Genomic DNA, 27,593 nt, shown 5'->3' on the forward strand with positions numbered 1-27,593 from the left:
ATATTTAGGATTATATTAAAAAAGTGTCCTTGGGTACAACAGGGTTTTCACCAAAGATTTGATTATGTTGATAATTTAAACCAATGAGACTATATTATAGAGTTCGGGCTGCGTTTCCCAAAAGCATCGTAAGCCTATACAGTTAAATACAGCCCGGGCCAGTGAAAATTTGGTTTGGAATGTTTTATTTCTTTACACCAAGAAATTTCGTACAGTCTTTTATTTTACTTTTTTGTTTTCATTATTATTATTACTATCCATTTACTTGTTCTATTCCTTCTATTATTTGTTTGCTATATATCTCTAATTTACGTACTTTATACATTTAGGCTACACTGTTAAAGCTAACTCTCGTGCAAATGTTGCTGACTTTTTTTTTTAGCGCTTCTCTGGAGATGAAAAAAATACATAAGGACTTTTATTTTGTTTGTTTCAGCTCCGCACCGGAAGTGTGAGCTTGCTGGGCTACAGCTGTCTCTCTTTCTCGCCGCTCTCATTCGTTTTTTTTTACTCAGGGAAACACAGTATTGCTGAGCTGTTTCGTAGCAATAATATCGGACAGATAATATAATCTCGTAAATCTGGGGCGGTACACACAGTAAAGCAGCATGGCATTAAAGAGAATACAGAAGGTAAGACCTTTGTGTGTGTAAATGACAAACATTAGCCAAGTTTTTGTTAACCTGCTTGCGTTGTTAATGTCAAATATCGGGGTTAAAATGAACATTTACATAACGAATACTATTTTATTTGTTATTGTTTTGCGTTGCTAGTCTGTATCAACTCAAATAGTTTCGGAATAATGCGTATATCTTATATGTCGACGTTATAAATGTAATGTAGCATGTAACGGCTAACTAGCAGTGTTTCTTCGCTCAAATCATGACGTTTTACGCTGTTTGTTGAATGTATACTGGTAGTAATGTAAATAAATATGTGCTTTTCTTAATTGTCAGTAATATCGGTAAAACCACAACTTAAAGTGACGCGTCAAGGTTGTCAGTGAACCATCGTATTGTGTTTGTGTGCGAGCGACGATATACATGTAAAATCAAACAATCGCGTAAATGAGTCATTTGTTTACATCAAGACGTGTAGTTTATTAACCCCCTTACCGAGAAAACCAACTGAAGAGATACATCTATTCTGTAATAAACATGTTTTGTGTTCTTTTCTTCCGTGTTCGAGAAGGCCCAGAGCTGAACAAAGACAGCAAACCTGTTTCAGCCTCGGTAGCTGCCACACTAAACGAGGCCAATTTTGTGTGGATTCATCCACTTTCACAAGCCACTTTTGTGTGCTTTGTTAAACCTCACAGCTGATGGGACATTTCGAGTGACTTTGGCTACAATTGATATGGTGTAGTTGATCTGAATATGGTCGGTAGGCGCTATTGTGTTTTGTGTTTGACACAAAGCAACACAACCTGATTCTCTGAAGTTCCATCGTGACGCCACCACTTTGTCATTTTGACAGTTTCTGTTTCGCAACACTGTGATGTGTATCGCACTTAGACAGTGTTGTTGAAAACCCTACCAAGTCCCAAAGTCCTTGCCAGAAGTCACATCTATCCACGTCTATTAAAATCGGCTCATGCTAAGGCTTGGTCATCATTATTTATATTGTGTTATGTTATAATTTAAAATGTATATCATTATTATTACATATTTTTTATATTGAAACTTGAATCTGTAAAGACTGACATTAAATAATAGTCTCCTGAAAAATAATCATTTTCTAAATTAGAAAAATCTACTTTTTTGAAAGAGAACCATTTTTATTGAAGCCTTTAGGCAAAATATATATATATATAAAAAAATAGGTTACACTTTATTTTAAGGTGTCCATGTTACAGTATGAGTATAAGTACTGAGTAATATTAATTAAAGGGTTAGTTCACCCAAAAATGAAATTTATCTCAAGCCATCCTAGGTGTATATGACTTTCTTCTTTCAGCCAAACACAATTGGAGTTATATTAAAAAATATCATGGCTCTTCCAAGCTTTATAATGGGAGTGAAAAATAACTTATGCCAAAAATGTGCATCCATCCATAATAAAAGTAAAGGTTAATAAAGGCCTTCTGAAGCAAAGCCATGTGTTTTTGTAAGAAAAAATTGTCGTATTTATAACTTTATAAACTATAATCACTGGCGGTACAAGTCTAGTTTCGTCGTTTAGTTACATCGTATGAGGCTAGTTCTTGCCGAAGAGTGACCTCTGACCCAATGCATGATGTATTGACGAACCCGGAAGTGCGGAGGATAGAGCAAACAAAACACCTGTCACGAATTAGAAGTTTTACATGATAGAGCTTAAGTTTGTTGTCCGCCCCTATTTATTTGAAACACAAGAGGTCTACTCTCTACTAAACTTACACTACACTCATGCATCGGGTCAGAGGTCACTCTTCCGCTGGAACTCGACTCGCGTACGGCCATTACCGGAAGCCAGTGATTATAGTTTATAAAGTTATAAATAGGGATATTGTTCTTACAAAAATGCATCGCTTCGCTTTCAGAAGGCCTTTATTAACCTCCTGGAGCCGTATGAATTACTTTTATGATGGTTCCCATTATAAAAGTATATAGCTATTATTCACTCCCATTATAAAGCTTGGAAGAGCCAGAATATCGTTTTTAATATAACTCTGATTGTGTTTGGCTGAATAAGAAAGTCATCATACACCTTGGATGGCTTGAGGTGAGTAAATTATGGGATAATTTTCATTTTTGGGTGAACTATCCATTTAAATACACGTACTTACTATAGGATTAGGGTTTGTTTCAGGCTTAGTTGCATGTAATAATGCATAATGTATAGTACAGTAATGCCATATAACATGTAACAAAGACACTAAAATAACCAATGTTACCAAAATAGTTTGCATATGTTTATGTTTGTATCATATTTGATACATTAGGCTTTTTGGCCTATAAAAATATGATCTAGTAAGAATATGGAGCTCACAATATTTTATCCAGATGCCCAAACTGAGCAAAATAAATTATTTTGGTGCAATTGCTGTTATTTTTATGTACAAAAATGAAGATGAAATTATTTGTAACGTAAATCAATGAGATCTTTTTAACAGTATAACAGAATACTTGCATAAAATGCATATACATATAAGTTGTCACTTTATATCTCATAATAATAGTTGATATAAAGGCTTAGTTTTGTTCAAAGCTCTGTAGTTTTTATTTGAGGCAAAACATAAAATTGATTGAGAGATGTACAAACGTTAATCAATAACCTGATGTATCATATTTGATGCATATGATTTTTCAAGTAAATCTAGATTACTTTAGTAGAGTAAATGTTCATCTTGAAATAATAACAATATAAAAGTAATTCTTTTGATAATAAGATTAATAAGCAGAAAGACGTGTATAACGACCTGATGACAGACGGTTTGAGAATCATACTGTTTACTTGCAAATGAAAGTAGGAACCGTCAATCAGAAGGCATAAGGCATTTCATAGATTGTTGTGTACAACAGGTTTTTCAGCAAAGTTTTGATCATGTTGACAATTTAGACGCTTACTATTTATTTATCAATAGATATAGGGTTAATAAACTAGCCTAAATTATATAAAGCCCTGTGATCATTTTTTCAAACCCAATTTGGATGCCAGTATCTGAAGCCTGGATGAAAAAAATGGATGAATATCATCCTAGTTTTTATTTTAAAGGCTGCACATTTCTCAAGCATAATATTTAAAAATTAGCTAACATTTTTATTTCTATAGTCCAGACATTCTACTAACTATAAGTAACTTTGCACCTAGGTCAACTACCAGTCATGGTTCTGCCTGGTTCATATCTGCTAACACTTTATTTTGATGTTCACACAACAGACTAACGACTTAATTTAGTAACCCTAACCCAACAGTCTACTAATACTCTGACTGTGTGTAGCTGACATGTAGTTGCAAAGTTACTTATATTTAGTAAAATGTCTAAAGTGGACTATCTAAATAAAGTGTAACCAAAATTGTTTTAGTATTTCATTAATAAAACGTATGCTGTTAAAAATGAAAGCAAAAAGCATTGTGCCATTTTGTGGTTGTCAAAAGTTAGTAGAACTTGGTTAATGGTTAATGTGATGAATTACACATGTGGTGAAACACACATAGGCTATTCTGATAGCACAACTGTGTGAACTGACTTCATACATTCAGGGTTTCCACTAATAATGTAATTTTTTTTTAATTGAATCCTTTTTTTTTTTTTTTTCTATTTCAGGAGCTTCAAGACTTGCAGAGGGACCCGCCTGCTCAGTGCTCTGCTGGACCGGTTGGTGATGACTGTAAGTTCACTGTTAGTCTATTAAATTAGGTTGCTTTACATAACATCTGACACAGCGGACAAATTTCAATAATCCTCTTTTTGTATTTGTAGTGTTTCACTGGCAGGCAACAATAATGGGACCTGTAAGTACTCCATCATTAGCCTTGAGCAGTGTGCTTTGCTCAGTAATACTTGCTGAATGTGATAATGTGGTGTTTTAAAGTGAATTTTAGGAATAACTTGGAAAATGCAATTAACTAATTGACGCGAGATTCCCTTGTATGATTGTGAAGTGCTTTGGGTGTACAGTAGTACATATGAAAGCGCTATATAAATGTCTCCATTCATTCATTCATTCATTCATTCATTCAACTACAGTGGCTGGCAAATTCCCAATTTTACTCCAAAAACCGGTTGGATTTTATTTTGGTCACTTTCTATTCCGAACCTGCACACACACTGCATCGCAATCATTTCCCAAAATGTAATTTGTGTGGAAATATTACGAGGTCTGTAAACAGCACGTTAACAAAGGCAAGAGAAGCCAAAGACAGACCAAAGAAGAGAACACAGATGCGCCATTATAGCAAATACTGTACCAGTACAGTAGACAAAAAATGTGTAAAATATTTGCATTATAAACCATTTATTTTTAAGATTACGATAATAAATGTTAACGGCGTCGCAACCATTGTAAATCCATTTGTTCTTCGTGTCAGAAGTAGCGTGAGCACTTGAAGTACATCAGAAACAGAAAGGGGCATCAGTTTACTGTCTGGAATTTGTCATGTAGACAGCGTCACTGAATATAATCAGTAGACATCATGGGTTGACTGATTATAATATAGACCGCATCACTAATTTGTATGGGTTCACACTTAAAGTATGTCAGAAATAGAACAGGGCATCAGTTTACTGGCAATAATTTGTTGTCACATCGCTGATTATAATGTAGACAGCATCACTGATTATAATGGGTTCTATTGTCTTGTCGCGTCCGGTGTAGACACGGTGTTATCCTACAAATAAGGTGGTTGCACAAAGCATCTCAGAGCACCTATTAGTATGCATATTTGTCACTAAGCAACAGCATTTTTGTCGTCTTTTTTTCATGCACCTACACAGTTTGTCTTGATTCTTGTGTCTTTTCCTTCAATTTGTAGAGTGATAGCCCATACCAAGGAGGTGTCTTCTTTCTCACAATTCACTTTCCAACAGACTATCCCTTCAAGCCACCAAAGGTAGTGATGTTACACACCACCTTCATTTAAGTGTCGTGTTGTTTCAAAATGGCATTTTGACACCCATCTCAATTTAACAGGTAGCATTTACAACGAAAATCTACCATCCCAACATTAACAGTAATGGAAGTATTTGCCTGGACATCCTGAGGTCGCAGTGGTCTCCAGCACTAACAGTTTCAAAAGGTGCTTGTGTGTCCCTCGATTTTTTTTTGTTGCTTATTAGTTGAAATACAAATTCGTAATTGCCATAATTTCATTGTTTTTGATAATTGTTTTCAACTCTTTTTCAGTTCTTTTGTCCATATGTTCTTTGCTTTGTGATCCAAATCCTGATGACCCCTTAGTCCCAGACATAGCACACATCTACAAATCAGACAAAGAAAAGTAAGTATATAGTTCTTCTATAATTCTTTCTTCATGTATTGCCCTCATGTTTTTCTAAACCCATATGACTTTCTTCTTTGGAACACAGACAATTTGAATTCTGCACTGGTTGCTCTTTCGCATGTAAGACAAGAATTAAAGGGACTCAAAAGAACCACAAAAGTATTGTCAAGTGCAGTTGACTTGAGTGCTATATTTCAGGTCTTCTGAAGTCATAAAATAGCTATGTGTTTGAAAGACTATAATTTCAGCTGTTATTCACTGATACTATTCTCCTCCAGTGCGTTCAGTTCAATGGGCGCTTCTCATTTCTTCAATTGTGCATCCTCATTTTCTTTCCTCGTGTCCAAGCTCCTCCCAACTATGAAGTGAGGAAAGGAGGCAAGGATGGAAAATGAGGATGGAGGAAAATTTAAAGAAAACATTTGTATATTGGAATATTTTTGATCATTTGCCCTAATGTTGTTGAGGTTTGGTAATATGCCCTGTTGAAATGCGCTTAAAATATTTAGCCCTAAATTTAAAATTTCCATCCATTTGGATTATAAAGTTTTAACATAAACTAATAAACGTAATATTTGTCAGTCATACATAAATGAAACGGGTACAATTTCTGCACTCAAAAAATCATGGCATAGGCCTAGTTTATTAAAGGTACAGTAAGCAATTTCTGAGAAACACTGTTGAAAGTGGATCAGTCCAAGCACCACAACACACCTGTACCCAATCAGCAGTAGGAGGCGTATACACTCATGATGGGGGAGGAGAGAGAGTGAGCAAGAGGGAGATTTGAAGAAAGACTGTAGAAAAAGAGATGGCTGAGAGACATTATAAAAGAGAAAAGGTCAGAGGAATATTATTGGAAAAATAAGGGTCATGATCAGGCAAGAGCTTTAGGAAAAGCTTTCCAGCGCTGGAGAGAGCTGAGCGGGAAGGCCTGAAAACGGACGCCAAGGTTGTGGTGTTTCTGCTCCATACGTTAGTTACATTGGTTTTGCTGTTTCACAAAACCAACATATGCTGTTGTTGTAATGTTAGCTATAGTTACAGGACAGTTTTGAGTGTCATTGTTTGTCTGGAGCTGCTGCCAACTGACAACCAACTCTTCCTTGTATGCTCTTCCTTGTTCTTTCATCATCTTCACTTTATTTTTCACGAAGCATTATTTTGCTTCACTTCAGTGTTGGGGAGTAACTAGTTACATTTATTACATGGCTTGGTTGAATTCTAATGTAGAATGCGGTCTGTTATTTCTTGATAACAGACCGCTGCTAAGTATAACACACCGTTGCCATGAAAACAGAGCGTTGCTATGGAAGCAGGATTCTAACCGTAGAGACGGAACGGACTGTTTTCTTTAGCGGAAGCAATACAATCGTTTTTAAATCAACAAACTCCTTTTTAGATCAATATTTTGTGTCAAATTGTTGATTTATTTGGTAGGTAGCCATGTAATAAGCGGGATAATGTAGAGCGAGGCGGTTGTTATAGCGAATACAACCACTTCAGGCTGATTCAAGACGCTTGATCAGTCCTGATCAGCCTGTCGGGGTTGTATTCGCTATAACAACCACCTCACTCTACATTATCCCTTACGTAACGGCGTAATTACAAATAAAATGTAACTGAAATCCGACACAGTTTCTGAGAAAAACTGTAGTTAAATTGGTTACTTATGAAAATGTTAACATTTACAAAGGGGGTTACATCTGAATATTTTCTGTAAAAGGCTATGATATGTTGAATAATATTAATTTGTTGCTTTGCCTATTTTTGATGTGCACAATGCCTCCAGCCATTTAAAAGCCGTTTAGTAAAGCGATGGTATTGATTCTTTTGAATGGCTCTCTTGTTTGAATTTACAGTGCACCACGTCTGCCATTTAAATCAATCCACATTGCCGCTGAAAGCTAGGCTATAACCTGTCTGAGGGTTGCCACCATTGGCGAATGATAAAAATGCGTTCCATGTGCTGGAATTATATTTAAAAAATTCATTTAGAAATCTGTATTTAACCTCAGAACAATCTCAAAGTAAAAAGAGGTGCTAAAGGCTGTGCTTTAAAATGAAATTATTGTGATCTTAATTCAAGTGATGCAGGATTTGGAAGTCTGATAGTAATCAGTACTACTGTAAGGTTAACCCTGCCTGGTTTAAATGTTTGAAATTGATTAACAGTTGAAAACATTTGTTAGAATTTTAGAAAAGTAATCAAATGTAATGTTACATTAATAAAGTAATTAGTTACACTACTTATTACATTTTAAATAGGGTAATTTTTATTCTGTAACCTATTACATTTCCAAAGTAACTTTCCCAACACTGCACTTCAGCTATGATAGAGACATCCACTTTTGCATTCACAGAGCAGTGAAGGAAGCGGTTTGTTTGTTGTGATTTATTTCAAATATCAACAGTGTTTCTCAGAAATTGATTACTGCACCTTTAACTATTTGCATCTATTTGATTTTATATAAATCATATTTTCAAAGTTTAGATTAGTTGATTAGATTTAACATAAATCTGTTCATTGTGAAAACTTGCATTTATTAAGTATGAACAAGGTTAAAATATGGCTAGCTGTGGAACAAACAATAATCAGTCAAAATGTATGTGATTGAAACAAAATGGGAGTCATTGATAATAAACCTGGTTATTGTGTATTTAAAACGCATTCAGTTTTTTAGTACTAGTACAGAAAACTTAACTATTAATTTGTTTCATTTATTGTATGACAGATAAACATGCATCGCATTGAGTATTAGTGTTATATGTTATAAGTTGAGTGTGAAATGAATGGTTTGTTTAAACTGCAAAGGTAAATATGAATTAAAAAGTGACCTTTGTGAAGACAGTTTTTGATAAGAAACACTTCCTCATGGTGCAATTAGAGAATTGAGATGTCCTTGAAGATGGCTGACGTCGATCAATTTCCAGGTTACCAGAGTAACCAGAGTTTTGTGAACTAGATAATTTGATTCATTGAAAAGATCCAATGCAATGAATGATCCTTTTACACCTTGGATGTCACTCGGATGTATATCAAGATACTGAACAGTTACTTGTTTAATTAAATTTGATTTTGTTCCTACATAAAGCTTTCATGTGACTTCAGAAGAGTTTAATTTAGTTCATTGACAGCTACAGTACTTTCGTTATATAGACAAGTGTCGTGTCGCCAAGTTATTCTTCAGGAATTCACCTTTTGTGTTCCATAGAAGAAACATCAAACTGGTTTTGTACATCATGAGGGCGAGTAATTTAGGACCATACTTGTTGTTACATTAGGTTATGATGTCAGATTAGACAAACTAGACTGATTATGAACTTCTTTTTCTTTCTTTTTTTGAACCAGGTACAACAGACTAGCGAGAGAATGGACCCAGAAGTATGCAATGTGAAGACTTAATGGACATTTTTTTTAAGTCACAAATCACTGTAAATTCTAGCATCTAAAAGTAAGATTAGGTTATATTATTAAACAAATTGTACTGTTAACATTTACCATCTGAAATGACCAATAATAATAGCTTAACTAGTATTTTGAAGGGGACTGTGCATTGCACAAAGACATTAAGCTTTTTATTGGTTTTGTGCATTTTGGTCATCCCCGCAGTGGTGTTGGGCACTTTGTTTTCTTGTTTCATAAATCCTATTTAAGATTGGCATGATATTATACAACTGCAGTTACCCTACAAGAGGGCAATTAAGAAATTGAAAACCATTTTATTGTATCTCTCATTCAGTTTTGATTCAGTTCATTCAGATTACATTTTCTTTTAGATATTTTTATTGTATAGTTAAGAGCAACTATACTGGATCTATTTTTTCTTTTTTTATTTTGCATTAAAATTTGTTTAAAAGCGTGCATCTGTGTTTCTGATATGTTAATTTGTATTTGCACTCATTTGTACACAGTCTTTTATTTGCTGAAATACTATTTGAACTGGCCTTGAGAACAAGTTACCAATCAGTTCCACAAGCAACCTCTATTTCCTCTAAATCCAATGCAGGAATATTCACTCTCTGATTTCAAAATCAATCTGCTATATTGCATATCCATCCGAAAGACAATTTTGCTTCATTCTTCCTTCTTAATCAAAACTTACTTAATTCTGTTGCTTTCTAAAACATTTTCTGTATCCATTAAACCCCCTAAACAATAAAAAAAAGAATGAAATTAGAAGCTAATTTATATATCCCCATAGGTATTCACATACTATTTAGCTATAAATTTAGTTGGTGTTTGTAAACAGGTTCTCATATATCCATAATTACAACGACATTCCCAGTAGAATTTCACAAATGATGCCATCAGGGACTTTCTTAATTGCGCATTACTTGAGAGCACAAATTATCTCTATGTAAACTTTTCCATCTCAATGTTTTTTTTAGTACGGTTTGTTTTTAACAGCTTTCTCATTAGTCACACAATAACTGAACATCCATCGCATAAACAGACTTTTATCATATCCGATAATTATTGTTATTTTTTTCTACCCGGAAGTATTTACAATTAAGGCTAGCCAGCCATTCACCGTTATTTGGGGAAATAAATCCTTGTTAGACCTTGCGTTAGCCTCGTAATATTATCATATTCCCGAAAATGTACCCAGTGTGGACGTTTATCGAAAAATAAGAGAAAAGAGCTCGACGTATCTTCTGTGACGCTTCAGCTCGCTGTGCGTCGTGACATCACCCCCAGCGTGTCTCTCGGGGACGCGCGTCAGCTTGTGCGGGGCGGAAACAAACAGCGAAGCGTTCGCAGAACTGCGAGTTCCCGTGCGATATGACTAACTCCGCCGGAATATCGTGTCGATCTTTGTACCCTGCTCGTTCCGTATCTACCATCTCGTACCAATTACCGAGGGAGGAGTGTAAACATCTCTGAAGTCAGGAAGTGGGATGTGGCCCAGGTGAAAAGCTCGTTATATGGTTGCGAGCGTGGGCGCCGTGACTGATGGCACGCGATCGGTCACACACATCAGGATGACGCGTCGAGGGTAGTGCGATCAATATGTGATTTTGTGTGTAGATAGTTGTTTAGAGAAATAAAGAGCCATTGCAGTGAAGTCTTCGGTCTCAGCATCATAATGGACTCTTCTGTGTCGCTGGGGAGGCTGGAGCTCGCGCGCCCGTTGATGACCCGCGGCTCGTGTTTACCGGAGGGCGCGCAGAGCGCTCACCTGAACGGGTGCGTGCCGCTCTCTCATCAGGTGGCCGGACACAAGTATGGCGTTGATAAAGTGGGTCAGTACACTTTTCATGTCATTCCTTTTGATTTGAGTCTTGCTTCTATTATTTGAAATTGAACTGATAGTGTGCACTGGAGACCAGAGCTAGTTATCACAATTTTTCCTCCAGTCAATATTTCTCAGTTTACATGCACATACCTTTATTTGTGTATAAAGCTGTTGAACAAATATTACCTTTATTACCCAGGAAACAAGATACAGTTGACTTTTTGTGACAACATGCTGTCACACTATATGGGGTAAGTTGTCACAATGGGACCTTGTCATTAAACAGCCTTTCGTATGCTTAGCAGTAAAAAATAGAGACACAAAATCATAAATGAAAACTGTATATATGTAACATGCAATGTTACATTATGAATTAAAAACATTATGTGTCATTTAAAATATATCAACAAAAATAAATAAAATTCCCACATAAAACAATTAGTCATTCATATATTATAAACTGAACTTGAACTGATTGTAATTGGGAAAGCAATCATTTGTGTATATTTAGACATTCCAAATCTTAGCTATATTTACTGACATGTAGCCTATGTGACAACTAGCCCTGGTCTCCTATTAGTAATATTTTCAAATATGCTTTTCCTGATGCAACTAAAGATTTAATTAAAAAGGCTTTGTTTGTATCTGTATAGTTCTGACTCAATAGGATTTGTCTCATGACGCTGATATGTTGAAAAAAGCTCTACACTTATGACCATTATAGTGTGATTTGTAGAACAGTTTGAAGCAGAATTTGCACTTGCTGTCTCTCGAATTTTGCCAATGCGGTGGAACACGGCAAAGATTTGACTTGCATTTGTGTCAACGATCTTTATTTATTTCTGCACCTCACAAAGCATGGCAAGCACTTCTGGTCACAAATATTTCACTACTTTATGCTTATTTAGTTTTTTTTAAAATCGGTCTGTGGACAGATTTTTTTTTTACTATGTTTTTAATTTTACTGTATTATTTATTTACTTATGTCCTCATAAACAATTTTCCATAATGTAGTTTTAATTTTTTTTATGAATGAGAATACTCATTCAAGATTTTACAATTGAAAAACTGAACATTTAAACCATCCAGATGCATCACAGTGGTGGGAATAAGGGGGAAATATGTTTTATTGTCATGAAAGTATTGTTACAATGCAAACAAAACTTGTAATAGTCCTGAAAAAAAAAATTTTATGCAAAATATAGGCTTAGTAATTTATTACTATCTTTAGGGTGAAACCAATAGCGTGTAAATGTATACATTAAATGTACCGTAAGTCGCAAATTGCTTTGCATAAAAGAGACGTATAATATTAATTCAAATAAAGGTGTTGGGAGCAATTTCCCCCTGGTTGATCATGTTTAACGTCAATAATTAATTCTTGTCATGTTTGCTTTTGTTTACCATTGATGTGAATTGCTTTTAAAATAGCTATTTTTAAAGCGGGGGAGCCTGACCTAAATCCAGAGCTTCACCGTCTATGACTGTAATCTCTAAGCCCTGTCAACCTAGTTCTCAGCAGCATATAGGCCAGGCTGTGATGTCATTTACACACTGCTGTCATTTACACACTGCGCATCATATGAGTCTCTCACTTAAGCAACTCTGCATGAACAAATGTGTATTTCAAAAATAAATGTCAGGTATTGGTGTGATCATAACAGTAATGATTGAGCTGTTTTTCAATCACAGGTATCTTGCAACATCCTGACGGTACGGTCCTGAAACAGCTTCAGCCTCCTCCGAGAGGACCCAGAGAGATGCAGTTCTACAGCAATGTGAGTGTTACAGGAGTGTTCTGGGTTCAAGGGTTCACAAAAGAAGATATTTTGAAAAATAGAGGTAACCAAACAGGACCCATTGACTTCCATACTATGGAAAAAAATGCAATGGAAGTCAATGGGGCCCATCAACTGTTTTGCTACCGACATTCTTCAAAACTAACATCTTTTGTGTTTTATCCCTTTAAGTAGAGGCAAGTTCACCCATAGGAATTACATATCTATAACCATGAAGTGTTAGTAATCGCTCTAACTCTAAAGGCCTTGTACTTTAAGCAAGATCAAAGAACGAACTTCTGTAGGGCTGGTTTGAAAATATTGATTTCTCGATTTTAATCCATTCTCACTTGAACCGATATTGATTCCTAAATCCCAAGAATTGATCTTTTAGTCTAAGTGGTTTTTAGTTATGTGAACAAAACTTCCCTAAACATTATTTGTCCCATCCAATAAATCACAAAAAGCTTTGTAACTTTTGATATAAAACAAAGACTCAGCTTTTAAATTCTGCCGATTTTATAACAAAATGATTCCGTCAATTTTACAACGAACATGACAGCCACTGTTTAGATGTTTAAACAAAATGAATTGGAGTAGAAACATAATTATGTCATTAAAAAGGATATTCTAACATTGTTATTATAAAAAGTAAATGTAGTAATGTAATGTACCAACTGACCAGGTTCTCTTTTGGGAGTTGGAAGCAGTGATTTTTCCAGAAAAAAGACTTTGACTGGATTCCAGGATTCAAGCATTAGAGCAGAGCTGTTGCGGATAGGCCATTAGTGTTTATGAAGAAGTTCCATACACTTTCTGTAGGAATACTTTAATGTTTACAGACCAAATAGCTCAACACCAGAGGCAACGCAAAGAGATGTCAAATAAAATGTCATCATGTTTCATAGAGTGGCTTGATCAAGTGGTGGAAATAACGAATGATGGGCACAGATTTGTGTGTGGGTGGGTTTCAGGAATGTTCGGATAACTATAAAATAATTCACATGTGAAAATATTTAGCTTATAGATCTCAGTTTAAATGCTTCAGTTTCTTTTTATTATATTATATCCTACGCCTAATAAATAATTCATCTCAAAAGGGGAATTCATAAGCAATAAATAAACATTTAATTTTGATGGTTTATTGCTGTCTTTAGTCAATAATTGAACATACAAAAATACATTATGGTTATCCCAAACCATCTTAGTGTAAATGCTTATTTTTTTCATATTATATTATTATAAAGAATTAAACTGTTCCGTGTAAGAGTTTTCTTTTAAATGATTTTTTAATAGAATTTAAAGACTGGTACAGTTAACACAGCACTGTAAAATAATTTCCTCAGGTAACCTAACATTTGTTTCATTTAGTGACTTCTGAATTAACGTTTTTTTTTTTTCAAAAATAGGATTTCAAATCACTAAGTTACATCAAGGGTCAAATATAAATAGCATAGCAATTTAAAGTTAAAAACTGCATGATATAACCACATTTCGTGTGTTTATGTACGCTGTATAAAGAATGTTAGGAAACACTGGCACCTTGCATTAAGATCATCAGGTCACAAGTGAACAAAACTAATCAAACTGTAAATGGGGTCCAAAATGTTTCATGATCTAATTGCTGAAACAGGGAGCATAGTCAAAAACACGTTATATCGTTGTATTTGTAGTGTAAACTCTTAATGTGTCCTGGACAACAGGGAAGGGCCACCTACTCGCCTTTCAATGAAACTCTGCACTAAAATAAGGGATTTAAACCTTTTTTGCATTGCCGACCATGTGACTAAAAAAAAAAAAAAGGAACACGTGCACATATATATGGCAGAAATGGTGTGACGATTTATTTGTATCCATTCCAATAATTTCACAGTGTGATCCTGTTTTTGACTCCAGGTGTACGCTGATGACCACTGCGACCCCTGTCTTATAGACCTCCAAGCGCACCTTCCCAAGTACCATGGCACGTGGTCCTCGCCAGACACTCCCGCAGGTACACCGATGGATGCATGGAGCGATGAGGAGATTGGTGGATATACAGCATGAGTTTAGTAAGCATGTCTTCTCGCTCTCTTCCGCAGACCGGTACCTCAAGCTGGACGATGTGACGCGCAGGTTTCAGAAGCCGTGCATCATGGACGTGAAGATCGGCCAGAGGAGCTATGATCCCTTCGCTTCACAGGAGAAACGGGAACAGCAGATCAGGAAATACCCGCTGATGGAGGACATCGGCTTCTTGGTTCTGGGGATGAGGGTATGTTTTCTTCTTTAAAATGTGGGTTTCATTGATTATCTTTTAATGGAAATATGTCTAATGAATTAAAGAGCCCCTATCAAAGGTTCCTACGTTTGTTTTGAGGTCTCCTACAATAGGTTTACATTAGGGGTTAAACATACTTTAGCTGATTTATGATCCATACAGACCAGGAATCACAGTTCGGCACGCATGTGATTCGTGGATTAATATCAAAGTTTAACCATCATAGAGTGAATGTTTATCATTTGAACATGTTTTGTCTTGCCAATTTACATATTCAAGCAATTTTAAAACATTCCAGCGCAAAAAGAGGCAAAAGAGAACTCGATGTGATACTCGCACACTGTTTTCTGTGCTCACATACACAGAGGCGCGTTTCAGACAGAATTAGGACTGAATTCACAATTTGGGCTGCAGCTAATGATTATTTTTATTGTCGATTAGCTGATTCATCCTTTGGCTAACTTTCCAATAAATAGCAAGTACAAAAAGTATTTCAAACTTTTATTAAATCATTTTCTAAAAAATACTTCGAAAACGACATCCTTTTGAAAGAAATCTTGCACACAGCTTTGCCTCTTCCTGAGGAATAAAACAAACACAAAAATAACATCAGTAACATATTTAAACATGAAATCTATGAATGCTAACAATATATCAAATGTTTTTCAAAGAGGGTAGTGCATCTGAATATTATTTTAACATGAAATCTATGAATGATGACAAATGATTGTATTTCAGAAAGGGTAGTGTATTCATAATAATTGTATTATGAAATATACGCGCGCAGGAAGCATTTTAAAATTTATTTTTAACTAATGATACTATTTATCATGAAATATAAGATGTATACAGTCACAGTGTTGGCCTATTTAGGAAATGTTTTGTCTAGTATAATATGTTATTAATTACCGTAGTTGGGAGTATGATTTACTTAATTGCACGAAAATGCGCCTGTATTTATCTGCAAAAGGTTTCCCGATTAAAGTTTAAGTTATAAATTAAAGTCCATTTTGTTGTCGCCGTAGGTGAAAATACCTGTCTCGGCAATCATTCTCATAAACACAGTCGGTTATGTCTTCAGTGAACAGTTAGGTAATAAATCATATGAACTATGCCAGTTTAAAATTATAATTACTGCATGATTATCATCAGTTAGTTGTTGCAGCCCTACTTGCATTCATACCTAGTCGTGCAGATATAAGGGTTTCTTTTTGGTGTGAGGGTGTTGCAATGTCCAAATTAGGTTTATTTTTGAATGTGTTTGAAGGAATATCTGCTGTCACATTCATGTCATGGAACTTGTGAATTGCGTGGGGGTCGTGTATGTGTAATATGAAACAGAACCTGGGGTTGAGGTGTCAGAGTAGCTTTGCAAGTAGCGGACAGACTGTGTCACAGACTCACCTAACAAGTTTATAGGTGGTTGTTCCACTCTACCAGCTCTTTTGAATCATCTGTACTTCCTGTATAAAACCTAAACACTGCTGTCCTCATAGAGGTAGCCCTTGTCTTTTCACATGAGGATAACACAATAGTTTACTTATTTGATCATTAATTAATTTTATTTACTCATTTATTTAAAGACAGGGTAGGTAGGATTTTTCTAAAAAAAAAAAAACATTCCAAATTTGTTTAAACTGTCTTTATATACCAATACATAATTAAAATGTAAGTACTCTGAAAAAGAGAGTATAAAAATCGAGAGTATGTAGACCTCTCACGACTGTTGTAAACACAGCTAATTATTTCCATTCACTCCACCCCCTCCCTTCTGGGCTCCTTCCAAAGCCACGCCCCCAAAACACATGAACGCGCGACGCCAAACGCTCAGGCTCAGCTGGAAGACGCATTTACCTGAGACGAGTGGAGAGGAGCGCAGTGCATGCAGTGACATCATGTCAGAATCACATATAAAATACCTAACTTTATCACTATAAATATAAACAAATAAGATGGCTTTTAGTACTCACTATCAAGCTAGCATATCGATACTGGTAAAGTTTAAAATGTATTTTGTTTGATTCGGTAACGAGCTATATTTATAGGTAACGAGCTATATTTATAAGGCAAAGCTAAAAACAGGTTGCATTGATACATGTTTTTCCATTACCATCAGTTAAACTGTGATGAAGGTGAATTTCGTGTTAGATTCATAACATATACGGTGTTTTGCATGTAAGAGTTTACATGATGAAAACATTGTTGACTCTGATGAGGACTAACGTTACACTCCGGTGACAAGTACCGCATCGTCGGTTCGAGGACAGGTCCGGGGTCGAGGGCGAAGCAGAGGAGGTCGTTCAAGAGTGCGGGCAACCAGGGTCCGAGGAAGTAGTTTTTGCCTTGTTTGCCTTCGCTGACTGCATATGCAGGTGCTTTGAATTTTGAATGCTCTTTCTCTGCCATAATTTTACTCTTCGTAGGTTCTGCGCCTCTCTTGCACTCCTCAAATCGAACGGGTGCGCGCGCATATGGGCAGATCTTGTAGCAACAGTGGTGGTAGCCATGGTTGCGAGAGAGAGTGACAGTCGCCCAAACCAATCAATTGTTTCGTCCCGAATGGAAATAATGAGTGTTTATTGCAGATTAAAAGGTCTACAGTCACTCGATTTTTATACTCTCTTTTTCAGAGAACTTACATTTTAATTATGTATTGGTATATAAAGACAGTTTAAACAAATTTGAAAAAGTTTTTTATAAAAATCCTACCTACCCTACCTTTAATTATGTATGTACTTTGTTTTATTATTGTGGGAAATGGGAATCTTTTTCTATCATTTTTTGAGCAAAGATGGAATTGGTGATGAAAAATGTCAAATTGCTTAGATGTACAGTAGATATACAGTTTGGAAACATTATTATTTTAATGTTTTTGAAAGAAGTCTGTTATGCTCATCAAACCTGCAATTATTTGATAAAAAAACAACAACAAAAAAAACAACAGTAATATTGTGAAATATTATTACAATTATGGCTGATGAAAATTCAGCTTTGCATCACAGAAATAAATTACATTTTAAAGTATATCAAAATAGAAAACCACTATTTTAATATACTTTAAAATGTAATTTATTTCTGTGATGCAAAGCTGAATTTTCATCAGCCATAATTCCAGTCTTCAGTAGGGGTGTAAATCGGACAGTTAATCACGATACGATACGATATCGATTCTCTCAGCCAGCGATACGATTTTTGCCGATACCTCAAAAAATTCTACGATACGATTACGATTCGATTCGATTCAGGGCTATATCGATCAATTAATCGATATTTAGATATTATGTGCCAAGTGTACACAACCAGTTACGTTTATAACTCACACGAATACATGCAAAAATATATAACATGAAAGTTTAATTAAACTCTTTGAAAATTGCACACCCTCTCCCAATTGGGACATTTACAAGTTGTTTGTTAGAAGTTTTTAAAAAAACATGATATATGAAAATGAACAAGAACGGAGTTATCTGTTTTTGCAAATTAGCTCTATAACAGAAGAGTTCATTTGCAAAAACAGATAATTCCGTTCTTGTTCATTTTCATATCATGTTTTTTTTTGTTTTTTTAATATTGTGCATTTGAATATCAATCAAACTGCAGCTGGGTTGTTTTGATTAAGTAATAATAACAAACAAAAAAATACTGGTAACTTATAAAATTAAAGTTCATTGAAAGTATTTTTTATATCTATTTTGTTTTTGTGGCAAAAGCAGATAACTCCACATTTCATGTTTCATTTCAAGTTAAATAAAGCCAAATAATTGCTATGATACATAATAAAACACTTGGTTAATCTTTGTAACGTTAATCTTCTCAGCTGACATAGACACCTGTCAAACTTTGTTGTTGTGATTAACGTTCACGCAATACAGAGAGCTTTTCCCTCCCCACTAACGTGCTGTTTTAGCAAGATTCCGTGAAAAAGTTTCAGCTTTTATTTTCCTTTTACGCCCCGAAGAAGATATCAAGGGTTCATCAAGTTCGCTGAAAACCATCCTCGATCACTTTAGTCAGCTTTGACGAAACTTCTCTCAGCTAGCGCGTCTTTTCAAAGTGACAAGCAAGCAGCCTTGTCACCTGACCTGAATACTGCGCACTGATTCGCCAAATCAGACTTTTCGGGGCTTGTCGTTTCTGCTGTAAAACATGAACTTGCGATGCCTTGACAGTGGAAAATACCGGCTTTTGTGACAAAGGGTTCAGTCAATCTTGTCAGAGTCTATTTCAGCGGAGAAAAGTTACGTGAGGATGTGGAGTGTGTCAAAATAAAGGTACCGTATATCGATATTTTATGTGTTGTATCGATGCATCGTATCGTTAGACATTTGATCGATGCATCGATTCATATCGATGTATTGTTACACCCCTAGTCTTCAGTGTCACATTGTCCTACAGAAATCATTTTAATATGCTGATTTATTATCAATGTTGGAAACAGTTGTGCTGCTTAATATTTTTATATCCTGTGATATAGGTAACCTGCTTTCCGGATTATTTGATGAATAAAAAGTTAAAGCATTTAAAAACAGCATTTATTTAAAATAGAAATCTTTTGTAACAATATACACTACCGTTCAAAACGCACTATACACAATATACACTAGCGTTTGGTGTCAGTCTTTTCTTTTTTTTCTTGAAAGAAATTCATAATTTTATTCAACATGGATGTGTTAAATTGATTAAGTGTTAGGAAAGATTTATATTCTTAGAAAATATTTCTATTTTTGAATAGAACTTTTTAACTTTTTATTCATCAGTGAATCCAGAAAAATTCCAAAAAGGTTCCAAAAAAAAAATTAAGCAGCACAACTGTTTTCAAGATTGATAATAACAATCTAATAACAATTTTATATATATATATATATATATATATATATACAAAACTTTCTATTTCAGATAAATGCTGTTCTTTTGAACTTTCTGTTCATCAAAAAATCCTGAAATAAAAATGTAAAAAGCAGTTTTCAACATTGATAATAATCCTAAATGTTTCTTGAGCATCAAATCATCATATTAGAATGATTTCTGAAGGATCATGTGAAGGATTCACACTGAAGACTGGAGTAATGATGCTGAAAATTCAGCTTTGATCACAGGAATAAATTACTCTTTACTATATATTCACATAAAAAAACCAGCTGTTTTACATTGTAATATTTAACAATTATGACTCTTTTTGTTTGTATTTTTAAGTATAAATGCAGCCTTGGTGAGCAGAAGAGACTTCTTTTAAAAACATTAAAAATCTTACCGATCTAAAACTTTTGACCAGTAGTGTATACGTATATACATGTACAGTATATACATATACACACGCTTTCTTGTGTTAAGCTCATCGTTCATTCCTGAATGTGGCTTTGCTCTTCCCCAGAGGTGCTGCCATTTCAGCTGATGATGAGCTTCGGTATGGCCAGTGCCTGAGCCTTGTGTGTTTAGAGGTTTTAATTAATGGTCCGCAGCTTTAGAGTGAGCAGAAGGGAATGAAAGCTCAGTGGTAAAGCCACAGCGCTGCATGAACTGGAGTCACACATTTACTAAGCTCTGGACACAGCAGGCAATATTAACACTGTCATCAACACTGCTGGAGTGAAGTGTTCGGATAGCTTGGAAGGGACGTTTGGTCTGTATAATCATGAAAAATGGGACAAACAGAGTATGTAAAGACACAAAAAGTGGACCTAGCATTTACTGCAATAGCGGTTGAAGCAATCATAAATCCTCTGTAAACTAATGAACTTTGATCACTTCAACCACTGAAGATATGCATAATGTTGTGTAAACTGTTAATCGGCCACAAATAAGGGATTCCACACTCTTAGTCAAAAAAATTAGCAAATTGAAAAAACATCTGAGATCAGATCAGTATGTATGAATGATCCAGTTAGAAGGCTTTTCAATCTATAAATCGCCAACATTTACAGTGGATATTTGATTTTGAATTTGAATTATTTGTTTATAATGACCATACAAGTTCGATTAAACCGTCAAAATATGAGGAAAATGTATATATTTTTTTAATATTTTAAATGTGAGGGAAGAACAAAACACTAAACTTGATTAACATATTTATCTGGCAAAAAAGGCAAACTACACTTATTTTACTAGGCTCACAGGAAAAAGCATACATTGAATACAATATAATCAGTTATTAATATTTCGTTGGCTCTCTTGTTTTTGCTTTTTCATAATTTCTTTGTATGACAGCATGGCCAAAAATTATCTCAGCACAATTCGGCATGTTTCATTGCTTTATCAGAAATAAAACGATTGACTCCAAGCACAACTACGCAATATGCTTTTACAAATTTGTTATCATATTTGAATAAGTGGTGTAGGCCATTTTTCCTAGGCCGTGCATCACTTTAAGCAACTACTGTAGTATGTATATATACACACTCACACCATGATAGTGATGAGCCATGCATGGTTTTGCTTGTGGTTGTCATGATCTACAAATGTATGATACCATGGAATAACAATGGTGAATTTCAATAAGCAAATACAAAGAAGGCCTGTTGAACGTGTCATTTGTCAGCTCTTTTATTCATGAGCATTTAGAGCCATGCACATTAGCTTGTATCTATCAGGACTGTTTGGCATCCATGTTCTGTAGGGGTGTAACTGTTTAAATTATTCACTGTTCAGATTTTATCACAGTTTTAAAAAAAAAGGACTATTGTCAAATATAAAAAAAGAAACTAAGAACAAATATTAAAACTACAATTAATACATTAGAGCAAAGAGGAAATAAAATAAACATTGCTTTTCAGGTTATTTAGGCATCTAAAAGTAGTTTTCATTGAATAAAGATTGATTAAAGGAATCAAATGTAAAATAACACTGTACAAATTAAATAAAGATTAATCATTAAGCTATTCAGTCAAGAGCAGTGAGTGATTTCTCTGTCTTTTGTTGTTTGATTAGCATTAGAAACTGTTGGACTCGGTTGTATCTTCATCAGGATTCTTTATTGAGAACACGAGCTGTTGGTTGCTGCAGTCATCAAGTCTAACTGAGGCAGTGTACATTGTAGTTTATGTAGATTTTAAATACCCAACAGAATTTTATTTACAGCACGTTTAAATCATAATTTTTTGGGTCTGTGAAAAACGCACTGTTTTAGTGCTTCTCCTTTAATGCTAATGAGCTGCTGGTTCACGGCACAGGGGGCGGAGCCTAAGCAGCCGCGATCAGAGCCAGAACAGGGAAGATGATAATAATAAAACAGACTGTCACAGTAATGGTGTTCATTTCGACCATAAAAATGCCTACAGAGTCAGAGAATATATGCTGTATGGAGTTGGAACAGGTATAGTTTAGTTTAATTACGATTATAACCTATTTGGCATTGCTTGTACACACTATTAATGCAAGCCTGCTGTAGGACTCCGTCTGACGATCTGAATTGTCTGACACAAAATATACTGATGAGTTTAATAAAGTTTACTGTATGTCACACAAAAGATGAAGCATCAGTTTTTCTTCAGAAAATCACTGTTAGAGCTGAGTAAACAGTATAAGAAGTGCATAAGTAACTTGCATAAATTTCTGTAGAGTTGAGGGAGCATTTTCTTTGAAAACAAAATGAATCCACCTCGTCTTCAGTGGCTGGCAGATTTCAAGAGTAAATAGAGAGAGCTATGTGAATGAATACATCCAGCTACAACACCTTCAACGCTTGGGAGATGCTTCGACGCTTCTCGTGAGTGCATTGCTGCAGCAATGGCTGATGTGTACAACTCGCAGTGAACTCGATCAGGGCGGGTCTAAGTTATAACGGCAGTGTCAGTCAACACTCGTGGGCGGGGCCTGTGGCTTTAGTGATGTCACTAAAGCCACATTCTGAAAACAGGTCGTTTGGAGAGACTGCTTATGATTTATGGGGATTAAAAAAAAAAGGAGTGAGTGGATTTTTATCACTGTAGGGTGGTTGTGTGTACACACACTGCCAACACACATTTATGTCCAAACACCATACAAAAGTGAATTTTGCATAATAGGTCCCCTTTAAACAAAGCTTGCAAACGAAGTATCCAGGTTTAGGAACCCACCCCAGACTCTAGAGTGTCACCAGTCCTAATCCAATCAGCATAACTATTCAGAGAACGGGACAGGGGCTCCAAGAACCATTAAAGACAAAAGGTGAGATTCTCAGTAATCTGACTCATTTGATTTACAATAAAGAGAACTGGAACTGGCAGAAAACTCTTGCTGGAAAGTTTGCTTAACAGAATAAGTCATCTGATATCATCATCATAACTTTAAATGCTAAATACAATGTACTTCACTTTAGTTTTCCATTTAATGTTATGTCAAGACACAAGGATCAGCAGATCTTAATCAGATTCTTAAATTTGTAATCCCACAAAACACAGACAGCTGCTGGAGTATTAGGCTGCTGTCACTTAAAGACATGATGCACGGATCCAATACACTGATACTGATACATATCCATTGTCTAACCTACTATGTTTGCTAGGATACTCACCAAGACGGGCATGTTGATATTTTTTGCGTGTGTTTGTCCGTTCAAGCGCAAGACTTGAAAGAGAGCTCAATATTTGCGAGCTGTCTGAAGATGCGGCTTTCCATTCTCTTTCGCGTCTTCCTTACGCATGAATGTTTAAATTGGCAAGGTTGTAAATGTTCTGTAATGTTCTGTAAATGCTCTGTGTGGATCAGAACCAGCTGTCTTGAGTAACGCATCTTGTTCGACCTTTTCTTGGCATCACATGTATGTGAATAAATCTTGGAAAAAAGACGGACAATTAACAGAGCTATCTGCAATTTCTCGAAACTTGGTTGATACAGATGATGACACATCTTCCTGTTTATTGTGTCATATTGTGTAGAATGACCACAGTGAATGGACTAATGGGGTGAAAATGAGGGGAACCATTCTAGGGGCCAAAATGGCCCATGACAACTACAAAAAGAAGTTAACCCCAAATCCTGTTCTTTGTACAAGTAGTTTTAATATAATCCATCTGTGGTCTCAAAAATAATTATCCTCTACGACAAGTTCTAAATCTAAACGGACGAGAGGAATTCATGCAGTGGGTGAGTCATATTGTCAGGAAAGAAATGAAAATCTGTTTACCATAAAAGAGAAGAACGCCCTCCAGCAGTTTTGGAGAATTTATAACCAAACCATTTTCCAAAGAAAGTGAGTGTATTAACAAGACACATTAACCATAACAGAGAGAGAATGGTTGGGTTTACCACACTGTTTATGTTCTATATATATATATATATACATACATACATATACATACATACATACATATATATATATATATATACATACATACATATACATACATACATACATACATACATACATACATAAACAGTGTGGTAAACCCAACCATTCTCTCTCTTTTATATTTATATATATATAAAGTTGATGAGACCTGGTTAAGCGGATCTAGAGAAGATGAAGAGTGTTGTCGCACAATCGTTAACATTGTCTGGGTCTGAATCGGGCTCGAAATTGTTTGAAATTGACGGCATCATTAATATTTACATCCGAGTAGAGCTTGCGGTTATGAAGGGGCGCTACATTTCCCGAACACGGGCTAAGCGCTGCCAATCGCAACACACTGGGCCAGTAACCAATCACAGCACATTTCATATTTCAGAAGGAGGGGCTTGCGTTCAACCAGACTGGGTAGAGAGGAGCTGTAATGTAAAATTTGTGAAAAATAATGTGATTTTTTAAAATATATATATATATATTAGTATTTCACAAAAGTGAGTAAACCCATCACATTTTTGTAAATATTTTATTATATCTTTTCATGGGACAACACTGAAGAAATTACACTTTGCTACAAAGTAAAGTAGTGAGTAGTGTTGTTTTTGGCGGCCTGTTTTAATTTTAGTTTTAGTCTAGTCTTTGTGTCAAGATGTCATTTTAGTTTTTATTAGTTTTAGTCACGTTCATACTCTTTTTAGTCTAGTCAATTTTCAGTCGACTAAAATCTGAGCATTTTCGTCTTATTTTAGTCAGAATTATCCATGACTATTTTAGTCTAGTTTTAGTCAACGAAAGCTGATGACATTTATTCTATAAATTGTATTTTAGTCTTTTTTTAGTTATGCAATTCTATTAACCCAGTCAATATAGTATAATTAACTAGTAGTGTAGACGAAACCAACATTTTCTTTTAGCCAAACTCATTTCAAACAAGGTTATCTTATTATATTATTGTTACCTTATAGACTCAAGAATACATCACAACATATTTATTTGACCAACCAAACACGTTAGAAGTACACACACTTGTCTCTTAAGGTTCGTGGTGTTTTTTCCTGTGATTTTGCGGACGCATTTCTCCCCATCTTTTTCCACAACACATTCAGTTTTCTTTTCCACTTCTATGTAATGAAAGTTTTTCCAAATGTCGCTTCTTCTTTTTCTCCCAAATACGAACCCCGGCTAGCCGGCCATCGGTCCCTTTCTCTGTGTCAGACTTAACTTTGTTTGTTGTCGTTTTTGCTAACTCACCTCAGCTGCATCTTCTAACTAATGCCGCGAGTGGGGCTTGAGGAAGTGACGTCGCCTGCGTCTGTGCAGTGCAGAAATACTGTGCAGAAATACTGCAAAATAATAATAATAACGTGACTAAATGGGACGAAAACGTTATAACATTTCATCTCGTCTCGTTTTAGTCAACGAAAATGAAGAGACATTTTAGCATAGTTTTTATTTTGTACACCACATTTAGTCTCGTTTTTATTCATCAACAATATTTGTATGATATAAAAATGCATTATACATTTAATTATAGTCATCGTCACATGACCAGCATTTACGTTGCGTCTCGTTTTCGTCATGTGATAAAGGTTCGTTGACGATGATATTTAGTCATAATTGTCGTTGACGAAAGCAACACTAGTATTACTCACTACTCAACAAAAGTGAGTACACCCCTAAGTGAAAATGTCCAAATTGGGCCCAAAGTGTTAATATTTTGTGTGGCCACCATTATTTTCCAGCACTGCCTTAACCCTCTTGGGCTTGGATTTCACCAGAGCTTCACAGGTTGCCACTGGAGTCCTCTTCCACTCCTCCATGAAGACATCACAGAGCTGGTGGATGTTAGAGTCCTTGCACTCCTCCACTTTCCGCTTGAGGATCACCACAGATGCTCAATTGACACCATCTGAAGTTTATCTTGCTCTCATCAGACCACAGGACATGGTTCCAGTAATCCATGTCCTTAGTCTGCTTGTCTTCAGCAAACTGTTTGCGGGCTTTCTTGTGCATCATCTTTAGAAGAGGCTTCCTTCTGGGACGACTTTTTTGATGCAGTGTGCGGCGTATGGTCTGAGCACTGACAGGCTGACCCCCCCACCCCTTCAACCTCTGCAGCAATGCTGGCAGCACTCATACGTCTATTTTGCAAAGCCAACCTCTGGATATGATTTGGAGCACGTGCACTCAACATGGCGAGGGCTGTTCTGAGTGGAACCTGTCCTGTTAAACCGCTGTATGGTCTTGGCCACCGTGCTGCAGCTCAGTTTCAGGCTGTTGCCAATCTTCTTATAGCCTAGGCCATCTTTATGTATAGAGCAACAATTCTTTTTTTCAGATCCTCAGAGAGTTCTTTGCCATGAGGTGCCATGTTGAACTTCCAGTGACCAGTGTGAGAGCGATAAAACCAAACTTAACACACCTGCTCCCCATTCACACCTGAGACCTTGTAACACTAACGAGTCACATGACACCGTGGAGCGGAAATGGCTAATTGGGCCCAATTTGGACATTTTCACTTAGAGGTATACTCACTTTTGTTGCCAGCGGTTTAGACATTAATGGCTGTGTGTTGAGTTATTTTGAGGGGACAGCAAATTTACACTTATACAAGCTGTACACTCATTACTTTACACTGTAGCAAAGTGTCATTTCTTCAGTGCAAGATATAATAAAATATTTACAAAAATGTGAGGGGTGTACTCACTTTTGTGAGATACTGTGTATGTATACATGTACATATACGTATACACACATTATATATATATATATATATATATATATATATATATATATATATATATATATATATATATATATATACAGTGAGGAAAATAAGTATTTGAACACCCTGCTATTTTGCAAGTTCTCCCACTTAGAAATCATGGAGGGGTCTGAAATTGTCATCGTAGGTGCATGTCCACTGTGAGAGACATAATCTAAAAAAAAAAATCACAATGTATGATTTTTTTAACTATTTATTTGTATGATACAGCTGCAAATAAGTATTTGAACACCTGAGAAAATCAATGTTAATATTTGGTACAGTAGCCTTTGCTTGCAATTACAGAGGTCAAACGTTTCCTGTGGTTTTTCACCAGGTTTGCACACACTGCAGGAGGGATTTTGGC

General features: G+C 35.6%; 2 protein-coding genes across 3 annotated transcripts in view; both read left to right on the top strand.

Moving 5' to 3' along the window:
* The first annotated feature begins 72 nt into the window (after positions 1-72).
* ube2d1b (ubiquitin-conjugating enzyme E2D 1b) lies at positions 73-9,790 on the top strand. Its single transcript, XM_084135703.1, has 7 exons — positions 73-632; positions 4,250-4,313; positions 4,406-4,437; positions 5,458-5,535; positions 5,616-5,721; positions 5,829-5,922; positions 9,278-9,790. The coding sequence occupies exons 1-7, from the start codon at positions 609-611 to the stop codon at positions 9,321-9,323; spliced, it is 444 nt and encodes a 147-aa protein (XP_083991829.1). The 5' UTR covers positions 73-608; the 3' UTR covers positions 9,324-9,790.
* An 829-nt stretch (positions 9,791-10,619) lies between these two features.
* Positions 10,620-27,593, top strand: part of ipmkb (inositol polyphosphate multikinase b) — a 29,521-nt gene continuing 12,547 nt past the window's right edge. The window contains exons 1-4 of one of the 2 annotated variants that reach the window (XM_084135700.1): positions 10,620-11,172; positions 12,858-12,943; positions 14,840-14,936; positions 15,025-15,197. In XM_084135700.1, the coding sequence (XP_083991826.1) occupies positions 11,016-11,172; positions 12,858-12,943; positions 14,840-14,936; positions 15,025-15,197 (513 nt within the window). In that variant the 5' untranslated portion in view covers positions 10,620-11,015. The remainder of the gene's footprint in view (positions 11,173-12,857; positions 12,944-14,839; positions 14,937-15,024; positions 15,198-27,593) is intronic. The other variant, XM_084135701.1, reaches the window with a different exon arrangement.

The sequence above is a fragment of the Abramis brama genome (assembly GCF_963993115.1).
Source record: "Abramis brama genome assembly, chromosome: 14".
Taxonomy (NCBI): Eukaryota; Metazoa; Chordata; class Actinopteri; order Cypriniformes; family Leuciscidae; genus Abramis; species Abramis brama.

What these genes read in the sequence shown, in the direction of transcription:
- ube2d1b (XM_084135703.1), top strand. Translation starts at nt 609, where the DNA reads ATGGCATTAAAGAGAATACAGAAG. An exon ending in CATTAAAGAGAATACAGAAG is followed by an intron (nt 633 to 4,249) that starts GTAAGACCTTTG and finishes TTTCTATTTCAG; the next exon opens with GAGCTTCAAGACTTGCAGAG. An exon ending in AGCACTAACAGTTTCAAAAG is followed by an intron (nt 5,722 to 5,828) that starts GTGCTTGTGTGT and finishes ACTCTTTTTCAG; the next exon opens with TTCTTTTGTCCATATGTTCT.